General features: G+C 41.6%; 1 protein-coding gene across 1 annotated transcript; it reads left to right on the top strand.

Annotated features, from left to right (window-relative positions):
* Positions 1 to 7354: 7354 nt before the first annotated feature.
* On the top strand, positions 7355 to 19787 carry LOC308160790 (death-associated protein kinase 2-like; the record flags this gene model as incomplete). The annotated part of the gene is made up of 11 exons (XM_080534727.1): positions 7355 to 7416; positions 10170 to 10391; positions 11903 to 12041; positions 12896 to 13025; positions 15629 to 15677; positions 15907 to 15933; positions 16045 to 16197; positions 16663 to 16708; positions 17282 to 17347; positions 18632 to 18697; positions 19743 to 19787. The coding sequence occupies 11 exons, from the start codon at positions 7355 to 7357 to the stop codon at positions 19785 to 19787; spliced, it is 1005 nt and encodes a 334-aa protein (XP_080390853.1).
* Between the last annotated feature and the right edge of the window lie 2571 nt (positions 19788 to 22358).

The following is a 22358-nucleotide window of genomic DNA, read 5'->3' as shown; positions in this document are numbered from 1 at the left end:
CTGGATGGGTCAGTACTAGAATGTGTCAATACATACAAATATCTAGGTATCTGGCTTGATAGTTCACTCTCCTTCCAAACCCACATCAATAACCTTCTCACCAAACTGTCAGAACAAGAATTGGTTTCCTGTACCGCAACAAAGCCTCCTTCACCCACTCTGCAAAAACACACTTTGGTGAAAAATGACCATCCTGCCAATTCTGGACTATGGAGATATCATTGACAGGATTGCCCCCAAAAACCTTCTCAATAAACTGGACGTCATCCACCATCACACTGTCATCCGCTTTGTCACCGGTGCCCCTTTCAACACACATCACTGCGACCTGACCTGTCCAAGTCAACTGGCCATCACTCCACACCAGGCGACTGACCCACTGGTTCAGTTCATCAATAAATATGTAATAATATGTTACACCTATGGATTTATTCAGTAAGACCATATGTTTTCCATGAACTATTGTCATCTTGTCCACTGTACTTAAAAAGGAAATAAGTTGCAATTCTAACGTATTTACAATGACGACACATGGAAGATAAAGATCGAGCATGTTTGATTGTTGGGCAATTTGTTTGCAGTAGAATATCTGATCAAATATTGTCCTCAGACTAAAAGGGTCAAAGTAAGAAGTTCATACTGCTCATATGGTTTTAGTACCACTAGAGGGCGCACAACAACAAGAGATTGTGTTTGAGACAAGTCAATCATGAGAGAAAAAACGGCCAACCTATAATCCACCCCACTTACTGTAAGTACCTTGTAAAAACGCTATGATCCTCAGACATAGATTTTTCATACATGCTGGGATCAATATCTCACTAATGGACTAATAGACTACAACTGAACAATGCTGAAGATACTGGGCCTCATTGTAATGCATGGAATATAATTCACCTGCATGGTGTTCTTTTCCATTTCCATTTCCATTTTTTGCATTTATCAGTAAATAACTTACAACAAATGCATTTGTCTAACTAAGTGAATACTCTATCCATCAGTCATAGAAAGAAAAAGTCATCTATGCTCGGGACAGGGGACATTGGCAGTCATAATGCTACAAGAAGGATTCTTGTTTTTTTTCCATGTGTATTCACGTGTTTGCTATGGCCATTCACATGTTTGATAATCCATCATCGGCAGACCTACCTCTGCTTACTACTGAACTTCTCATCCAGCACAGCAATCTCCGCTCCAACAAATATACTATCACTCTGCCCCCCCCCCCCCCCCCCCCCAAAGTCCGCACCTCCTTTGTTTAGTTTAGTTTGTTTATTTAGCACACAAGAAATTGTGCAAGGAGGGAACGACGCCCAGAAGGCTTGTACAGAGTTCCACTCCACGTCAATATCAATGTTTAAAATAAAAATCTAGGGACATTTACTGCATGTCAATAGGAGAAAAGAAACCACAAACAAAATCATATCCAGCAGAAAGGTAGGATAGCACATACAAACACACAAGACAAAACAAAAACAAAAACTGAAAATAGATACAAGGATAGTAAGATTAGTACAAAAATAAACATAGATTTCCATCTTGCCCACCTTTCAACGGGAAAAGCACTACAATATAAAATAAACAGCTCATAACGAGATTAGATATTTTTCCTTTGGCCTGAGTCATTCTGTTCAGTTCGCTGCCCCCTGTAGGTAGCTGTAGGTACCTACACCCCCACTGACTGGAACGTGTTGCAGTGACACGAAAACTCACCACTTTTAAACACTCACTTTTACATGTTGTCTCGGATCACTGCACCTGCTTTTAAGTTAACTTCCCCCTGGTCCCTGCTGTCTTTTACATATTGTATTGTAATGTATAGATGTTTTTGATACATGTGTATCATGGCATTCATGTTTTATATTGGGTTGTGTTTTATATTGTATATATTGTGTTGTGTTTTGTGTACATACTTGCCTCTGTTCTGCCAATTGGCCAGATCGTCTTTGTAAATGAGAATTGGCTCTCAATTGACTTATCTGGTTAAATAAAGGTTAAATAAAAAATAAAATACAAATACAAATAAATCACAGATCAATTAGGCTACACATCACAATCACAGTAATCGATCATACATTAATCACCGTATCAACCCTGCAGAGTATCCCCAAGTACCGGTAACCCTATGTGTGGACACAACAGGGTTAGCCCAGTCTTTTATAATATATATTATTATTATGTATTAATAATACCGTATTACATCCGTAATACATCATAGGCAGAGTAGGTGCAAGGAAAGTAGGTGCAATTTCAACACCATAATCAACATCGATATTGCGCAGTTGACGTTTATGAGTTGTTGATACAGTACTAAGCATACTACAATAATACTATTACTATAATATCATATAGTATAGACGAGGAAGAGGCGAGTGAATTGTCAGGAAAACAGTCCCTGTATGACATTGATTGGTGGGAGCCGGGGCGAGTTGTATTCGTTATACAATATATAAATCATATCATGTCAACCAAAGGCTAACTAACTCAGACCAAAACAAAATATAGGCTTATAGCAGCATAACTTGTTGATAAGTTGACAAATCAGCACACATACATATAGAACGAATTTGAGGCTGACCAACGTCTGATCACCATATTGCAACATTTGAACGTTTGAAAGTCTAACCGTAGGTTTAACAGGGACATAATAGCCTATGCACAGAACATATACTATCATAATCAGGACAGGAAAGAAAACATAGGCAATATTTATTTATGAGGAAGACAGGCGTATACAGATATGTGTGCTTGGCTTGCAGAGAGGGGGTTGAATTGCATCATTTGTATTTATATGTTAAAGCACTTTGAGCTGCAACGTTTGCAGGAAAAGTGCTATACAAAAAAGGGTTATGATTATGATTATGATTATAATAATGATAATAATAATAATCATCATCATTATTATTATTATTATTATCATGCAAACATATCTGTTTGAGCGCGCCCTCCGAAGTTTGACCGCAGACGTAAAAAATACACCATGACGTCATAAAAACCCAATAGAATGGGTTGGTGTGACAACGGCACTATGGCGTCATGATAAACCTATAATAGAATGGTTTGGTCAAACTTTTGTGTGACAACGGTACATACAGACTTGTATAACGGTACATGATAGAGAGATTGTCCGCTGAGAATATATATATATATATATATATATATATATTATATACAATTTCTGCTACAGTCTGCTACTTTCATAAGGATGAGTAGAAAAAGGAGGAATTCTTCGTTTCCACGAAGCCCCCTTTCGGTATGTTAGTTTTGTCTTCTCTTTCCATTTAATAATAATAATAATATCTTATATCTAATAATGTTATTCATGTTAATATTATTAATATCTAATGTATCTTTTAATGTTAGTTGATGAATCTATATATTTGTATATATTTGCATATTTACTTAAATATGTATAACGGTACATGATAGACAGACTGTCCGCGGGGATACAGTTAAGGATGAGTAGAAAAAGGAGGAATTCTTCGTTTCCACAACGCCCCCTTTCGGTATGTGAGATATCTAAGAGCCAAAAGTGTGTGTTTGTGTGTGTGTGTGTGTTTGTGTGTGTGTGTGTGTGTGTGTGTGTGTGTGTGTGTCTGAGTGTGTGTGTGTATGTGTGTGTGTGTGTGTGTGTGTGTGTGTGTGTGTTAGTGTGTGTGTCTGAGTGTGTGTGTGTGTGTGTGTGTGTGTGTGTGTCTGAGTGTGTGTGTGTGTGTGTGTGTGTGTGTGTGTGTGTGTGTGTGTGTGTGTCTGTGTGTGTGTGTGTGTGTGTGTGTGTGTGTGTGAGTGTGTCCGCCTCGTAATGGTAGTTGTAAGTGCAACCCGAGGCTTCAGACATATTTATAAATCAACAAGTGTTCCACGAACTTGAACCCAGTTAAGGTCTTACAATACTCCACCTGGTGACCCTGATTAGACACTTATGCATCCAGCCTGATATTGTGCATCCCCTGACCCTCGTCCTGGTGTTAGTTGCTGTGGGCGTGTCTAACCTACTGTGGGCGTGTCTAACATGATATGGGCGTGTCTAACCTGCGGTGGGCGTGTCTAACCTGATGTGGGCGTGTCTAACCTAATGTAGGCGTGTCTAACCTGCTGTGGGCGTCTCGTCTCAACGGCAGAGGGGGGGGTCTCGTCTCACCGGCAGAGGGGGGGGTCTCGTGATAATCCACCGCGAGTCCTGGAAGGTCTCTCCTGTCACTCTGCCAGTGTCTCATTCTTTTGAGTCTGTGGCTCTACAACTAAATGGACCTACCCCAACTGTTTTAGTTAATATCTACCGCCCACCCAAACCAAACAAGGATTTCTTTGATGAATTCAACACATTTCTCACCCACATCTGTTCACTCTCATCCAACATAATTCTGTTAGGTGATTTAAATATTCACATGGATAATAGTAATCATGCTCTCACTAAGGACTTCATCTCTTGCCTGGACAGTTTTGGTCTCCAACAATATTGATTTCCCTACCCATTCTAAAGGTCATATTTTGGACTTGGTCTGTTGCTCAGGTGTCACTCCCCTCAACTGTTCTGCTGTTGACCTCCCCATCTCTGACCACATGCTTGTTTCATTTAACTTAAGTTTGTCTCTATCCAAAACCAAACAGTCACGTACTATGTCCTTCCGCAACATCAGACATAATAATTTAGCAGATCTCATAACAGGCATCGACACTTTCCCCATCATCACCCCCCCATGCACCCCTGATCAGCTCGTCTCTCATTACAATGATGGACTCCAAACTCTGCTGGACTCACTCGCCCCCCTCAAAACCCGGACTGTCTCATTCCCCCATTCTGCCCCCTGGTTTTCCCCTCACCTACGTCTGCTGAAAGCCAAAGGACGTCAGCTGGAGCGGCTTTCAAGAAAAACCGGTCTCACTGTTCACAAACAGATGCACCATGCCCACATCCTCCTTTACAAAGACGCCCTCTCCTCAGCCAAATCCCAATATCTTACAGACAAAATCACTGCTGGTGCTGGGAACACCAGGGCCCTGTTCTCAGTGGTCAACAACTCACTCCGCCCCCCCCGACTCCCTTCCCCCACACTTCTACTCCACTGACCACTGTAACTCTCTGATGTCATTTTTCAACTCAAAAATAGCCAACATCCACCAACAACTGACCCCTCTTATGTCCAGTTGTCCATCTCCCCTATCTCCCCATCCCCCCTCTCTGTACCTCTCTCCTGCTTCCATCTCCCCTCTGCTGCCGATTTATCTAAACTCATCCGGAAATCCAAGCCATCCACCTGCCAACTTGACCCCCTGCCCTCCTCCCTGGTCATAGCCTCCCTCCCCTCTCTCCTGCCGCTGATAACTACAATCATCCTGAGCTAATTGTTCCTCTTAGCCACTTGTTCCTTGTTTGCGATGTAGGTTTCCCTCCCCTTCTGGTGTTCACTCTATTCAGGCAGATAGCTGAGGAGATGTTGTTGAATGTTGTTGTGTGGGGTTCATAATCAGACACAAACACCTGTGTTCTTTCATAAGGTTCCTGTAGAGTTGCCGTAATAGGAGATTGTGAAGGAGGATCTGAATCCTCAACTAGAGCAACAATTTGTGCAATAGTTAGATGGTCAAAGGTTGTCCCCCACTCACTGGTAGATGCTTCCCCTTCTGATACCCTGGTCTGGCAGTGTCATGAGATGCTTGCCGTTTTGCTGCATATCGCAACATGAGATAACATTTGGCATGTAGTACACACCTGCTGCATGCACATCGGAAGGTTGTGTAACTAATCTACCAAGAAGCTAAAAATGTTTACAGGATTCTGCCCAGCTTTTCAGATTGGAATCAACATTATCTGTTACTGCCTTGTGAAGGTCATCCATACTTGGAAGGTCATCCATACTCCCCCTCACATAGGCTATGACACAATGAATGCCACAGGCTTTGGGTTGACATGATCGAAGCTTTTTAGGACTCACTACTAAGGAGGAGCCAACGTCATATTGTTCGACTCCGGCCGGGGACATATCCTGCATGTCATCCCTCCTCTCTCTCTCACCCATCCTTCCTGTCTAAATCTTCACTGTAACTGTCAATAAAAAGGAAAAATATGAGTGGGACTGCCCCACTCAGAAAAAATAACTTCAAATTGTAACCGTCTTTAAGTTCACGAGGTCTGGCCCTCCCACATGCTCCCCAACATTAAAAATGGGTCAATATTGGATTTTTTATTTTTTATTTTCAATTTCTTTTTTTTCATTTTCGGGGAGCCGCCATCTTGGAAATATGCTAATTAGGTCTCATATAGCCCTAAGGCCCCCAACTAGATGTTCATTTTCTAAATAAGACTTCACGTGACATTGTCGCATGCATCCGTGCCTTGTAATCGCGTGATTGGCTAACAATAGACAACTTATATGTTTGTGATCTTGGTTGCCAGGAATACATACATCAGTACCAGCTTACTGTAATTGATGTCACACACACATTTTCTGCAAGTTTCATAGAGTGTCTCCAGTGACTTCATTAAGGCTGTGACAGGTTATAGTTGTGTTATTTATACATTATGACCACACACACACACACACACACACACACACACACACACACACACACACGCACACACACACACTCACACACACACACACACACACACACACACATTATGGCCTTTGATCAATGCATATTTAAAAGGGAGTAGAAAGATTGATTTAACTCAAGAAAGTGATACAAATCAATGGGTCTATTTACAGTACAGGATGTGAAATTGAATGTGTGTTTGTAGTAGTACCAGTAGTTGTGTGTGAATGCATTTTTCAGTTTTCATGTTAAGCTGTTACTACATGTTTTATGTTCACCTTGCCTTTCAAATGCTTCTCTTCAATGGTATCCATTAAAGGGACAATCCATCATTTCTAAACGCCAGCCCAGCCACAAAAAGCTGAGGGATGGGTTTGGAGAAATGTGCCACTCTCAAATTCATAGACGGAACAAATATCTTTCAAGAATCAACATGGGTATATATACATTAATATATCCAAGAAAGGCATCCCAAATGACAGTTTGTGTCTGTAAGAACCCCATTGGAGAGTATTTTCTATGACTGTATGCCAGGATTCTTCACACATCAGTAGCATAACACATTTCAGTCTCACTGCCTTCTCCCTTAGTGTACTGTATATGCCTCAGTGGAATGTTATGGCTCTCTTGCGTTCACATTGGTCTGTGTATCATCCTGGATTCCATGGTCTGATTCGTGCAAATAAGCATGTCCTATCCTTCATATGATTTACATCTGTTAACCTTACACATACTGTATGTTCTGTCATCCCTATAACTTATATAGAATGCAGTAGACGTGGAGGACAACGAGGGAGAGAGAAAGAAGAGCATCAGAATGGCTGTTTTTAAACTACAGAATGTGGAGGACTACTATGAGATCGGAGAAGTGCTGGGCAGGTGAGAGAGTATAATCGTACAGAGTACTACTGTCTCTCCTAAAGACCTCTTCATCCCCACTACCCCCGGTACTGTTTCTCTACTGCAAATAACATAAAAAATGTATGTAAATTAGTTGGTTTTGTTATTGATCTAAATTGAACATCATATGAAATGTTGAACACACTGCTGCACAAAAAGTGTTGAAGTGTTATTAGGATTTAAAAAAATAATAATAATTAAACGCCCCCTTATTAAAAAAACAAAGAAGTAAACTCCAGAGACAAGTGTGTATGTTTAGACAGTTGTTACACTGCTAGGCCACACACATGTCAAATCTTTACTAGGAGGTGTGAGTAGAGATGCAGCTACAATGATGATCCTCAGACTCCTCTTTTTTCTTTTTTTAAAGGAGAGTGGACATCTACCCTCCTTCACTCTTTATGTTTCTTTATTTAGATAGGTAGAAGTTGTAGAGGTGGGGTTACATTGAGAGAGAGAGAGGAGAGAGCTATGACATTCACCACTCTGGCTCTAGACTAACCCTCAGTCCTCACCCAAAATAGTGCTGCTCTTTGTTTGGATCTATACTTGAAAAGTTGAGTGAAGTTAAAGTAGAGATTCTCAGCTTTTATTGAAGTGTTCTGTGGATGTTGCTATCACCATGCAGCCATTACAACACGTTTTAGACATATAGTACCCTATTTAATCCTTTGTATACAAAGTATACAACCCATTAACCACACCAACAGTTGGGTATCCTCTCTGGTGAAGGTCTGCCAGGCCTGTACGTCAGCCATCTTCAGTTGTTTCTTTTGAGGAGGTTTTGCCTTAAGTCTCCTCTTTAGCAAATGCTTAAATGCAAAAGGATTTAAATCGAGATTGACTTGGCCAGTCCCTGAAAAGCTCCCTAGTTGCTATGGCTGTATGTTTTGGGTCATTGTCCTGCTGTATGATGAATGTCCATCTAATGAGTTTGGAGGCATTGGCTCGTTCTTGGGCTGAAGAAATGTTTCTGTACACTGGGGTTAGCTTAGCGGTTACGTCATCAATGAAGACAATTATTCAGGTCTATTGGAGGCCATCTATGGCTAAGCCATAACACCCCCTCCACCATATTTCACAGATGAGGTGTTATGCTGTGGATGTTGGGCAGTTCCCTTTTTTCTCCACACTTTACTCCATCATTCTGGTACATGTTAATCTTTCTCTCATCTTTTTCCAGATGTCTGCAGGCTCTTTAGGTATTTTTTAGCAAACCATAATCCTGTTTTTGTGGTTTGTGTCTTGCAATGTCGCCTCTAGTTCTGCTAGTGAAGTTCAGGTTTTTCTTGTGGTGCACATTATTCGGTCATCCACTGTAGAAGCCTTCCTTGGCCTACCAGTTGCATTTGCATTTGAGGTTTTGGTTATGTTTCTTCTAGATTCTTTTCTGATATTTCAGCCTCATAAACGCTTCTGTTATGTCCCCAAATAATATCCAGGGGACGCGGCAAGTAATAATGAAATGAACCGGAGGACAAAGAGGCGGACAGGAGAATATAAATAAACCAAGAATCTATTGTATAACTTAAAAATAAACAGTTTTCAGAAAAACACTTAACTGAAAACTACTTTCAAAAACAGGGAGAAAATGATAGATTGTTTAACAAGGTAGAAGCCAATTAAAGTGGCCAAACACAATACTAACAGACACACTCCGTCTAAAAAATGAGTCACGGTTACTGACGCCAGTACACGCTACAAATTGTAGCAACACACAGAAATTCACTACAGTAGTAGCTTTAGCTGTCTAGCAACCAACACACAGGCACATACTACAGTAGTATCTGTCTAGCAACCAACACACAGTTGCCCACTGGCACCATCTGTTAGTTCCACCTGTCCTTTATCCTCCATCCTTGATGAGCAAGTGAATACAGGTGTGCTCCCTTATGCCATCACCATGGCGATAGGAAGGGGGAAGGACAATAACCTGGGGAGAGACACAGGGAATAACAGAAACACACACACACAACCACATTACAACAGTAAACACACACACACACACAACCACACACACAACCACACTATGGCTGTAACAGCTTCCTTCATTTTTATTGACGTCTCTTTGGTCCTCATGTTGACAGACACCAATAGCAGACTCCAAAGGCAAATGCAAAGCTTAGAATCAATTGACATTGAGAGCTCTCTTATAACTGCAAAATTATGTGACGTAACACACCAGAAACACCTGTCAAGCCAATTGTCCCATCACTTTAGGGTACCCTGAAAAAGGGGGACTATGGAGAAAAGTGTTGTAATTTCTGAATGGTGCACCCAATATGTACAAAATACCATCATTGATTTCAAAACCACATTTTTGGAGTGTAGAGGCAAAAGAAGATATGCATGTGTATATATATGTATCCAATATGTACAAAATACCATAAAATAAAAGCTGATAATCTCTACAAATGTAATTGTTTGATTTCAAAGCCAAACCTTCAAAGGCAAAAGAAGAAGAATTGCTTCACTGTCCCACTACTTATGCAGGGCACTGTACGTACATATTTGACCCAGAGCAGTACCAACATGAAACCTGGGTGCCTGTCCTATATAGTTTTCTCTCCTTATCTGAACTTGATTTGAGCTTGGTACAATGGAACTAACGGGAATAGTCTGAAAAGTGCAAGCCCGCCCATCTACCACTCCAGGCAGGCTCAATCAAACCAAAGTATTCCAGAAAATAAACCAAAGAAACCCATGTTTCCCACACCTCTCCCTCCCCATAGTGGTAACTTTGGGCAGGTGCGGGCGGTGCGGGAGCGCTCCTCGGGAGTCCGCTGGGCCGGGAAATTCCTGAAGCTGCGGAGGAGCGCCAACAGCCAGCTGGGTATGGAGAGGAGGGACGTGGAGAGAGAGGTGGAGATCCTGCAGGCGCTGCAGCACGCCAACGTCATGGCGCTAAGGGACGTGTTCGAGAGCCGCGCCGAGGTGGTGCTCATCGTGGAGCTGTGAGTATAGGATGGAGGGATGGAGAAAAGGAGATGGAGGATGGGGAGGAGAGGGTGTTGGGTGGAAAGAGTGAGGTGTTTGAGAGGAGGTGTTCATTCACAGCTTATTGTGGAGCTGTGAATGAAGTGGGATGTGATGAAGGGATGGAGAAGGAGGCACGAAGTGCTGCAACATGTCAACGTTATGGCAACAAAGCCCAACTTCTGTATCCACTGCGTGTTAGGAGCCTGTCTAGAAGCCTGTCTAGGAGCCTGTCTGTCTTTCTCTCTGCCTGTCCGATTATGGGATCTGTCTATCTGGCCCAATTGTTTAAAACTTTTGATCTGGATTCCGATTCTTTGATCCAGGCTTGATCCAGGATCAGATCTTTTTTCTTTCTTTTTTTTCTGATCAGGATCAGCCAGCTCGATTTGATCCTCGATCAGAGAAAAGAATCGGGATCAATCTGATCCAGATTAAGTTTTGAACAACTGGTTAAGGTTACTCCCATAGATTAGATTAGAAAAGAAAAGATTAGAAAAGAAAAAAAATAGGAAAATGTAGGCAATGAAAAATTAAAAGGGCAAAGACCATAGGGAGTTAGAGAGACTTTGTAGGAAAGAAAGAGATAAAACTAGACTGGTGTTACTTCCAAGTGATGTTAGTCTAGAAGGAAAACTGATATGGGGCGAAAGTGAGACTCTGGATCAGAACAAAGCTGGATGACGTGTTTGGTACAGTGACAGGGTCTGTCTCTGTTGTGACGTGTGTGTGTGTGTGTTTGGTTTTGTGGTGGTCTGTTGTATATCGCATGGGTGTCAGACATGATTGCTCATAATGTGCAGATGCAATCATGCCGTGTCACATGTGTGTGCCTGTCTGTGTGACGTGTGTCTGTGTGTCTGCCCCCTCAGGACACAGTGGGTATGATAGAAAACATTGTGTGGATCACCTCACCTATCCTGTTTAATAGGAAGACAACGAGAATCAACTATCATTACTACCTCTAATCTTAACAGCCAGACACTGGCTCCCTATGGCCCCGCCCACTTCCTATAAATATAGCAGCAATGCAGAGATCCACACATGTGTGAGACATACACACACACACGCACACACACACACACACACACACACATACACACACACACATAGTCACAAATGCAATCTAATGTAATCAGAATAAGTGTGCCGACTGAGGTTGTTTCTGTGCGTGTGTGTGTGTGTGTGTGTGTGTGCGTGTGTGTGAGATTGAGGGAGTGAGGGAGTGAGTTTGTGCCTTTGTGCTGGTTCAGTACTTGTCTGAGCTGTTAATGGAGCGGCCTGTATAGACAGACAGAACTATTGACTTTCCTTGTAATCAGTAAGCAGCACTAATACAATCAACTTCCCATATTTTCTCTCTCTCTCTCTCTCTCTCTCTCTCTCTCTCTCTCTCTCTCCCTCTCTCTCTTTCTCTCTCTCTCTTTGTCACCCTCACCTTCCCCTCTCCTTCCCTCACTACGCCCCCTCCCTCCTCTCCATGCCACAGTATCAGCGGAGGGGAGCTGTTAGACTTCATAGTGGCGAAAGAGAACCTGTCAGAGGAAGAGGCCATCGAGTTCCTCAAGCAGATCCTGAAGGGAGTGGGCTTCATGCACAGCAAACGCATCGCCCACTTTGACCTCAAGGTGAGAGGGGCACACACAGGGGGCGCATGGTCCTCACTTCCTCCGTCCTCACATCTGTCCTCACACCCTCTGTCCTCACACCCTCTGTCCTCACATCCAAATCACGATCAAATAAAGAGTCACTAGAATGGGGGAAATGTGCTTTTAGTAGAGAAAATGTAGTGATGAACATGGGCAGGAAATAAATCAGCAAGAGAAAAGGAGCACAACAAGGAGCATTCGAGAAAGTAAATGTTTTCAACATATCAAAAGCAAAGGTAAGTAGTATAAAGTATAAAGTAAACACACAGAGTAAAAAACAAATAAAGACCAATAACAATACTGTTCCTACTACTACGTAGTAGGAACACTAATAATAATAATAATAATCACCCCATCTGCTCGTACCCTCCCACCCCTCTTGGCAGTTATATTATGATCCAATCCTTTTGAGAAGGGAGCGAAGACAGACAATTGGGACGCAATCACAGAAAAAGGGGAGATTTAATGGGTGTAGAAATTAGAGGTATTATAGACAAATGGGAAGGTGGTTCCCCCTATCTGGTGTGACCTACTAGGTTCAAATCATGGTCTTGTAGCTGGTGTGACCTACTAGGTTCAAACCGTGGTCTTCCATTAGACTGTGTTAGCCCGTGGAGCTAAAGCCCAGGCATTAGTTCTGGGAGCTAATGCAAGTCTTCGGATCTCAGGCAAGGTCCGTTATTATCATCCTACTGTGCTGTGGTACTGTACTGTGGTTCACTGAACCACCTCCACTACATGTTTATTAAACTTCGGACACTCTTCTGACACCTTGATATTTTACATTGTTGAACGCTTCACGTAAGTAACAAGTGTTTCTCCTCTCTGTTCAGCCAGAGAATATCATGCTGGTTGATAAGACAGTGCCACACCCCCACATCAAAATCATTGATTTTGGGCTGGCCCACCGCTTCACACCGGGGGACGAGTACAGAAGTCTCTGGGGTACCCCGGAGTACATTGGTAAGTGGAACAACCCACATTCTCACAATGGTCACATGAACAATTAGAAGTCTATGTCTGATGTGGGTGTTTTCAGTGGTCTTAGAACATTTAATTGTGTACGGTATGTGTGATTGAGGAGCATGCGAGCGTGTATGTTTGATGTGTCTACTGGCTTTTGTGTCTTTCTTTCTGTCTGTCTGTCGGGCCTTATAGGATGACAGTTACAATATTAATTTTAATTAATTTTGACATTTAGCAGACGCTTTTAATCCAAAGCGATTTACAATTACGGTACGAATTACAGGGACATTCCCCCTGGAGTAACTGAGGGCAAAGTGCCTTACTCAAGGGCACACTAGTAGTGGTGTGGTTTCAGGCGGGATTTGAACTCACAACCTTCCGATCACAAGTCCAACTCACTATCCACTAGACCACCACTACCCCAATATGCGGTTGGCAAAGACATTTTGGCAATGTATTGTCAATAGCAAAGCATATCTACTATAGATAGATAGATAGATAGATAGATAGATAGATGGTTGTGAGGTTGAGAGTGGTATAGTTGGGTGTTGAAGTGGTTGAGAGTGGCTTCAGTGGGGTAGAACTGGTAGCCAAGAGAGTGCATTGTTGAGTAATCAGAATGTGTTCTGCAGGTTTCCTGTTGTTTTTATATAAGAGTCCGGAAAGTTCCACGGCAGTTGCAGTAACAAAAGGGCTCTAGGAATGTTGGCCTAAAATCAACATTCCACCATGTTAACCAGATGAGACGATTTGGGGCTACAGAAAGCATGTTGAAGAACAATATGTGGACTTGTTTAAGCAATCTCTCTTTATGTCTATCTGTCAGTCTTTATTTAGCTTGAACCTTGCGAAACCTGCGCAGGTTGTCATGGAGACAACAAACGGGTAGTGGTGGTGGTTATGGACAGGATGTGACGTCAGAGCGTGCGGTGTGGGAGCAGGGGGTAGTGAGAGAAGGCTTCTGGCTAGGTGAGAAGTTTACATAGGCCCAGCAGGAAATGCAGGGGGGAACATGTTACAACTGAGTCACAGAAACACTGTAACAATTCTGCAGTAGAATGAACCCATATCTCTCTATCTATTTGTCTGTCTTGTGTGCAATATTGTGCAATAGACATGTGTGTGCATCTTACAGTGTTACTCAAATACAATGAGCTGCTGTATCTGTGGCAGTTGCAGAACAAAAGAACAAAAGTCATTCACGCTTCTACCTGCTACCGACCTGTATGGTCGAAGGGGGTGAACCACATGTTTCTCTCTTAACACTCTTTCATTTCCTTTCTCACTGTTATACAAATATATAATTTTGTCAGTTCTTATCCCTTTTGCACATTCATGCAAAACATTACAAATGTTGGAACATACAATTTTTTTTAGCACCTACCATTTCTACACAGTTTATATGACAACAATAACATTTGTCCAGAAATATTAGTTTCTAATATCAGAGTTGAAAACAAGTAATTTCTCCATGCGTGTTTCTCTAAATGGTACACATACAGGGCTCAGCCACAGGGGAAGGTCCAGGACACCTGACAGTCTGGTCTTTTAGAAAGGCATTTGATGCAAATCTAGGTTATATTATATTATACAACAGTTAGTTCCGACCAAGTCATTTGATTGGATTTGATTGGACAAGAGGCATTCCATGAGTGCTGATATACAGTATAACAGCACTGGGACTTTATGTATCACTCCGCCGCACAGATGTTCTACTAAATGACCGTTAATTAGACTACATGTTTGTGTTCAGGTTACTAGGCAACAGTCCATTTGAAGTTCAGTTGCGGGACTATTTTTTGTTTATTTTTATGATTAAATAAACAAACAAATCATAATCTGTTGTCGCTTATTACTGTTAACTAATAAATGGCGCTGTAGAACTGTTGTATAAAAGCAATATCACACTCAAGGTCGTGCTGTTATACTGAATATCAGCACGGCTGTGATTGCCTGCGGCCTCGTACCTATGACCGAATCACAGCTCACAGCACTTACTTGTTCTGTGTTCATATTATGGCCATCTGACTCCACAGGCTGGGGTGTGTTATTTGGCATCATGGAGGCTTCTTCAAAACTTTAATTTCTCCCAGGAAAATGTGGTTGCTAGCTATGGTATCAGGTCCCTCCCTGGCAGCTCTACTGTAGCCTACAGACACTGTCAGTGCCTTACAGAACCAATGCTTTTTACAAAATGATGTGCTTACCAAACTGTACACAGTGAGGGTGACTTTCGGCCTTGTTTAACTGCATGACCGACACTCATGTTGCAGAGTAGATTGTTTTAATTTCTCTTCATCTCTTGGTTCTTAATCCTGCCCTATCCATTATCACCATTATTACAGTATTGCTCTGTATTGGGTATTGGGTATGATTGTGTTAGACTTTTAATGGTCCATTATCACCATTTTTGCACAGATTTGGGAAACTAAGGTTCTGTGTACTAAAACGAACAAATACAAGAGAGGGACGAGTCAACAACACATTTTAAGTATGATTTGTCAGAATATGAACTTTTACAACTAGTGCACAGATAAATGTGCAATGAATAATGACATTTCTGCTATTTCACTCCTCCCCCCATCCTCACTCCCTCCCAGCCCCTGAGGTGATCAACTATGAACCCCTGAGTGAGGCCGCTGACATGTGGTAAACCATTTTACATGTTACTATGAGCAAATAGGTGCATTATACTGACAAATTAAACTATATTAATTTTCATTTGTATCTTAAGTTGTTCATAAGACAAAGAGGGATACCATAGGCCCTAACACTCCTGGATTAACCATGCAGTAGTCATAGTTGTGGTAGGCTAGATGTAGTTCTTCTTGTTTTGAATACAGTCTTTCATTACTCTTTGTATCTCTTGTCTATACAGGAGTATTGGCGTCATAACCTACATATTGTGAGTATCCAAAGATAAGCTGACAGGTTGAACTTCACTGTGGATGCAGTATTACAGTGTTAGCTAGTATCTAGCTCCCTAATGTCTCCCTAACACCACCCTATTTTACAGGTTGAGTGGCATGTCCCCTTTTCAAGGAGATAATGATGATGAGACACTACTGAACATTGTGGGGATGAACTACGAGTTTGAGGAGAACTCTTTCAGCCAGACCAGTGTCATGGCCAAAGACTTTATTGAAAAACTGCTGGTTAAAGACCCAATGTAATCAAACAATCTATTACTCATATTTTGATATAATTTATATGTGACACGGTCCGGTCATTTGGGCCGCAAGTCGGCAACCAATCAAAATGTTCCGACTTTTATTTTGAAACACGGAAATACTTTTCAAAGTTTTTGAAAATCACAACACGAACTCGCTAGTCAAGCCAAAATACTGCAATGCAATGGATTCAGTGAGTAATTCCCACTACTACCTAGTTAACTATAACACTACTTTACATTGTCAGCAGGCTCACAAAACAAGCTGTGTTAGTTGATAAGCGAGTGTGTCATTATAAAAAATGTGTTAACATTTTTCGAAAGAAAAGTCCGAACATCAAATCAGATGCTGACTTGCGGACCGATTGACCAGACCGTGTCACATATGATTACAATACATTTGTTGATTAATATCAGTACACATCTGTATGGTACTAGTAATTATGTGATTATCTCCTCAAACAGAGAGAGAATGACAGCAGAGGAATGTCTACTACACCCTTGGATCAAGGTGAGAGAATAGAGTGTGTGAATGTGATACAATAATGCACAATTAGTTGGAACACGGTGAAGAGACGGGCCCTGTGTTTACTCTCTGTATAGTCTCTGCAAAATGGCTGCATCATATTATTAAATATATTAAATGATATGATATTCCCTTGTGCTTTAGCACAACCTCACCACAGCCTAACTTCAAAGTTCAACTGTGTTTGCTGGGTATAGCCAATATTTTCTCCATGTAGTTGAGTAATAGAATTCGTTTGGAATTGTGGATTTATTTTGTCAGATTTTTTTTTTAAAGAAAAAAACGAAAAATGCTATGTGACTCATCTGGTGTTGGGTTTGTGTGCTACGTTGCAGGACTCTTGCCTTCATCTCCCCCAAGAGGCCCCAGTGGGACGTCACTCACCGCCTGGCCCTCTTCCCCTGATGAATGACATGCCATCTCCTCCCGGTGTAGTCTTCCCTCCTATACCGGTCCGACTGCGCCACCATGCTCTTTGTGGCAATACAACACCCATAGGTGGAATTCACATGGGCTCCTCTCACATGGGCTCCCTAACCCTCATGTCTGGCTTCCCAGCCGGCCGGCCTTCACCCCCTCCACGCCCGTTGCCTAAGCGCCCCGGCCCTTGCCTTCCAGATCCGGGTAATCTTGAATGTCTCGAACCAGAGCTAATAAAGGCAGTGCTTCTCATGAAAAGTTTACAGGAAGAAGAGAGGGTACTGGAAGGATTAAGGAGGATGATGGAAGAGGATACTAAAGAGGAGGACCACATAAAGGTTGTTAAGAGAGAAAACCTTTTCAATCAAAAAGAAGCAACATTAATGAAAGAAGAGGAGAAAAGGAAAGAAAGAGAGAAAAAGAAGAATGAGATACTTCTACAGTTAAGGAGGGGTAGAAAAAGGAGGAATTCTTCGTTTCCACGACGCCCCCTTTCGGTATGTTAGCTTTGTCTTCTCTTTCCATTTATTTATTAATATCTAATGTATCTTTTAATGTTAGTTGATGAATCTATATATTTGTATATATTTGCATATTTACTTAAATCGTATAGTATTTTTTATATTATTTTGTTATTTTGTTTATCTTTGTGGACTGTATGGCTTATTCTTGTTTTATTATGTCGTTTATATTATTGCTATTGTGTTTTATTGATTACTATTGTTTTTTTTGTTTTTTTCATGCTGTGTGGATATTTTAAAGCACTTCGAGTTGCAAAGTTTGCAGGAAAAGTGCTTTTCAAAGAAATATTATTATTATTATTATTATTATTATTATTATAATTATTATAATGCCAATGCTATGACACTAAGGTACCCAGCAAACACAGCCAAGTTGTTGCCTGTGTGTTAACCTCCTGTGAGGTTGCAACGTTGTTAGAAGGTAGCCAATGAAATGCTACTTTAATACTACTGAGGGTCGCGACAACGTAACTGCGAAGACTTTAGCCTTTAGCCCATCTGGTAGGCTTCCAACATGTTGCCACACTACAGCCGACTATTCCGAGAATGTTGTCCACAACCTCACCACAGCCTAACTTCAAGGTTCAACTGTGTTTGCTGGGTATAGCCAATATTTTCTCCATGTAGTTGAGTAATAGAATTCGTTTGGAATTGTGGATTTATTTTGTCAGATTCTTTTTTAAAGAAAAAAACGAAAAATGCTATGTGACTCATCTGGTGTTGGGTTTTTGTGCTACGTTGTAGGACTCTTGCCTTCATCCCCCCCAAGAGGCCCCAGTGGGACGTCACTCACCGCCTGGCCCTCTTCCCCTGATGAATGACATGCCATCTCCTCCCGGTGTAGTCTTCCCTCCTATACCGGTCCGACTGCGCCACCATGCTCTTTGTGGCAATACAACACCCATAGGTGGAAGTCACATGGGCTCCTCTCACATGGGCTCCCTAACCCTCATGTCTGGCTTCCCAGCCGGCCGGCCTTCCCCCCCTCCACGCCCGTTGCCTAAGCGCCCCGGCCCTTGCCTTCCAGATCCGGGTAATCTTGAATGTCTCGAACCAGAGCTAATAAAGGCAGTGCTTCTCATGAAAAGTTTACAGGAAGAAGAGAGGGTACTGGAAGGATACTGTAGGATGCTGGAAGAGGATACTAAAGAGGAGGACCACATAAAGGTTGTTAAGAGAGAAAACCTTTTCAATCAAAAAGAAGCAACATTAATGAAAGAAGAGGAGAAAAGGAAAAAAAGAGAGAAATCGAGGAATGAGATACTTCTACAGTGTAGGATGCTGGAAGAGGAGAAAACGAAAGAAAGAGAGAAAAAGAAGAATGAGATACTTCTACAGTGTAGGATGCTGGAAGAGGATACTAAAGAGGAGGACCACATAAAGGTTGTTAAGAGAGAAAACCTTTTCAATCAAAAAGAAGCAACATTAATGAAAGAAGAGGAGAAAAGGAAAGAAAGAGAGAAAAAGAAGAATGAGATACTTCTACAGTTAAGGAGGGGTAGAAAAAGGAGGAATTCTTCGTTTCCACGACACCCCCTTTCGGTATGTTAGCTTTGTCTTCTCTTTCCATTTAATAATAATAATAATATCTTATATCTAATAATGGTATTCATGTTAATATTATTAATATCTAATGTATCTTTTAATGTTAGTTGATGAATCTATATATTTGTATATATTTGCATATTTACTTAAATCGTATGGTATATTTTATATTATTTAGTTATTTTGTTTATCTTTGTGGACTGTATGGCTTATTCTTGTTTTATTATGTAGTTTATATTATTGCTATTGTGTTTTATTGATTACTATTGTTTTTTTTGTTTTTTTATGCTGTGTGGATATTTTAAAGCACTTCGAGTTGCAAAGTTTGCAGGAAAAGTGCTTTTCAAATAAATATTATTATTATTATTATTATTATTATTATTATTATTATGCCAATGCTATGACACTAAGGTACCAAGCAAACACAGCCAAGTTGTTGCCTGTGTGTTAACCTCCTGAAAAATGCTATGTGACTCATCTGGTGTTGGGTTTGTGTGCTACGTTGTAGGACTCTTGCTTTCATCCCCCCCAAGAGGCCCCAGTGGGACGTCACTCACCGCCTGGCCCTCTTCCCCTGATGAATGACATGCCATCTCCTCCCGGTGTAGTCTTCCCTCCTATACAGGTCCGACTGCGCCACCATGCCCTTTGTGGCAATACAACACCCATAGGTGGAAGTCACATGGGCTTTAAAGAAAAAAACGAAAAATGCTATGTGACTCATCTGGTGTTGGGTTTGTGTGCTACGTTGTAAGGCTGTGTTTGGAATGGCATACTAGCATACTACTCATACTAGATTTTAGTATGCCAGAGCGTTCACACTGTACAGTATGCGAGATCTGACTAGCTAAAATGTTTATGAGTAGTATGTAAAAAAATCTGTAAATCTTTTTACAACTTGTTTAGCTATTAAGTTCGGACTATGTCGAAGTAGTATCTACGGGTATCTACGGTAACTAAGGTAACGTCAGATCAGATACATACATCACATTTTTGGAATATATATGGTTACTTTCTCACCTGAAAACATATTAAAACTTCATAAAATGACATGTTAACACTTGTAGAGCCAAAATTACAGCTTTTAGCCAATATATTTTTAAATAGAGGATTTAAAATCCCCGCTCCTGGACCGGCGAAATGCATTCTGGGATGCAGTATGCATACTGCAGTGTAAACGGTTGGCTGGAATTGGCATACTTATTATGAATTTAGTAGGCAGTATACAGTATATACTCATTGAGTATGCTAGTATGCAGTATGCTAGTATGCCATTTCGAACACAGCCTAAGCCTTAGTGCTTTTTCTTTCCACAGAGAATTGACTCTTGCCTTCATCCCCCCCAAGAGGCCCCAGTGGGACGTCACTCACCGCCTGGCAAAGAAAAGAAAGAGATTGAAAAGGAGGAGAAACGTCGACAGAAGGAGGAGAAACTGAAATCAGAGGAGGCAAAAAAGCAAGCGAAAGTGAAGTTGGAGGAAGAAAAAAAGCAACAGAAAGAGAATAAGAAAAAGCAAGAGAAAGAGAAGAAAGAGAAAGAGAAGAGCCTTGAGCAAAAAAAGAAAGAGATTGAAAAGGAGGAGAAACGTCGACAGAAGGAGGAGAAACTGAAATCAGAGGAGGCAAAAAAGCAAGCGAAAGTGAAGTTGGAGGAAGAAAAAAAGCAACAGAAAGAGAATAAGAAAAAGCAAGAGAAAGAGAAGAAAGAGAAAGAGAAGAGCCTTGAGCAAGAAAAAAAAGAGATTGAAAAGGAGGAGAAACGTCGACAGAAGGAGGAGAAACTGAAATCAGAGGAGGCAAAAAAGCAAGCGAAAGTGAAGTTGGAGGAAGAAAAAAAGCAACAGAAAGAGAATAAGAAAAAGCAAGAGAAAGAGAAGAAAGAGAAAGAGAAGGAAGAGAAGATTAGACTAGAGGAGGAAAAAAAGAACGCAAAAGAGAGAATAAAGAAACTTGAAAATGAGAATAAGGAGAAGGAAAAGGAAAATAAAAGGTTTGCAGAAGAAGAGAAAAGGAGACTAAAGGAGGAAAAAAAGAACGCAAAAGAGAGAATAAAGAAACTTGAAAATGAGAATAAGGAGAAGGAAAAGGAAAATAAAAGGTTTGCAGAAGAAGAGAAAAGGAGACTAAAGACTGAAAAGAAAATACAGAAGAAGGACAAGAAAAAGAAAGAGAAGGAACAAAAGAGAAGGGGGGAGAGGGTGGTGGGCTGATAGGCACCCCTCTCAGGGTGGTGGTGTGGTGGGGAGGGTGGTGGGCTGATAGGCACCCCTCTCAGGGTGCTGGGGTAGTGGAGGGCAGAGGGGAGGGTGGTGGAGGGAGAGGGGAGGGTGGTGGGGGGGAGAAAGGGGGGTGGTGGGGGGAGAGGGGAGGGTGATGGGGGAGAGGGGAGGGTGATGGGGGAGAGGGGAGGGTGGTGGAGGGAGAGGGGAGAGTGGTGGGGGGAGAGGGGAGGGTGGGGGGATGGCTCCATCTCTTCCTAGCATCGCCATAATGATGTTCTCATGTGGTGTGTGGTGTGTGGTGTGTGAGTGTGAGTGTGTGAGTGTGTGTGTGTGTGTGTGTGTGTGTATTAGTGGTAGAAATGGAGGCGTTTCGCCTGGACAGGCACACAAAATCAAAGTGCATTATCGGTTCAGGAGAAGATATAGATTTTTTACCTGGGTTGTTTCCTGTGTTCCCCAGACCTTTTAAAGACTGGTAGTAATGATGTGTGAATGGCACTAGAGTACCAGAGTACTAGACTATCAACGGAAGATAAAACAGTATCAGGAGGAGAGAGGAGAAGAAGCAAGAGAAAGAGAAATGGGAGGAACAGAAAAAATTTGCTAAAATTGAACTTGCGATGCAAAAAATAAAGGAGGCAGATATGAAAATAAAAGACTGGGAGGAGCAACAGAGAAAGAGAGAAAATGAGAAGGAGAAGGACGAAAAGAAACGTGCATTAGAGGAAAAGGAGGCAGAAGAGAGAAATGAGAAGCAGGACAGACCAAAAACAACGTCAAAGGAGCTACTCAGAGAGAAGATGGCAGAGACCTATGAAAGGGCAAGACTCAAAGCCAAAGAGGAGAGTGAAGATGTGAAACAACACTGATAGTCCGGGAGCCAAAGCTTTTTTTTTCTTCTTTTTTTTTGGATGAACCTTGTTTTGT

This window comes from Nansenia antarctica, assembly GCF_963989245.1.
Source record: "Nansenia antarctica genome assembly, chromosome: 6".
Lineage (NCBI taxonomy): Eukaryota > Metazoa > Chordata > Actinopteri > Argentiniformes > Microstomatidae > Nansenia > Nansenia antarctica.
The sequence above is the reverse complement of the archived record's forward strand: the minus strand, read 5'-3'. Positions and strand labels throughout refer to the sequence as shown.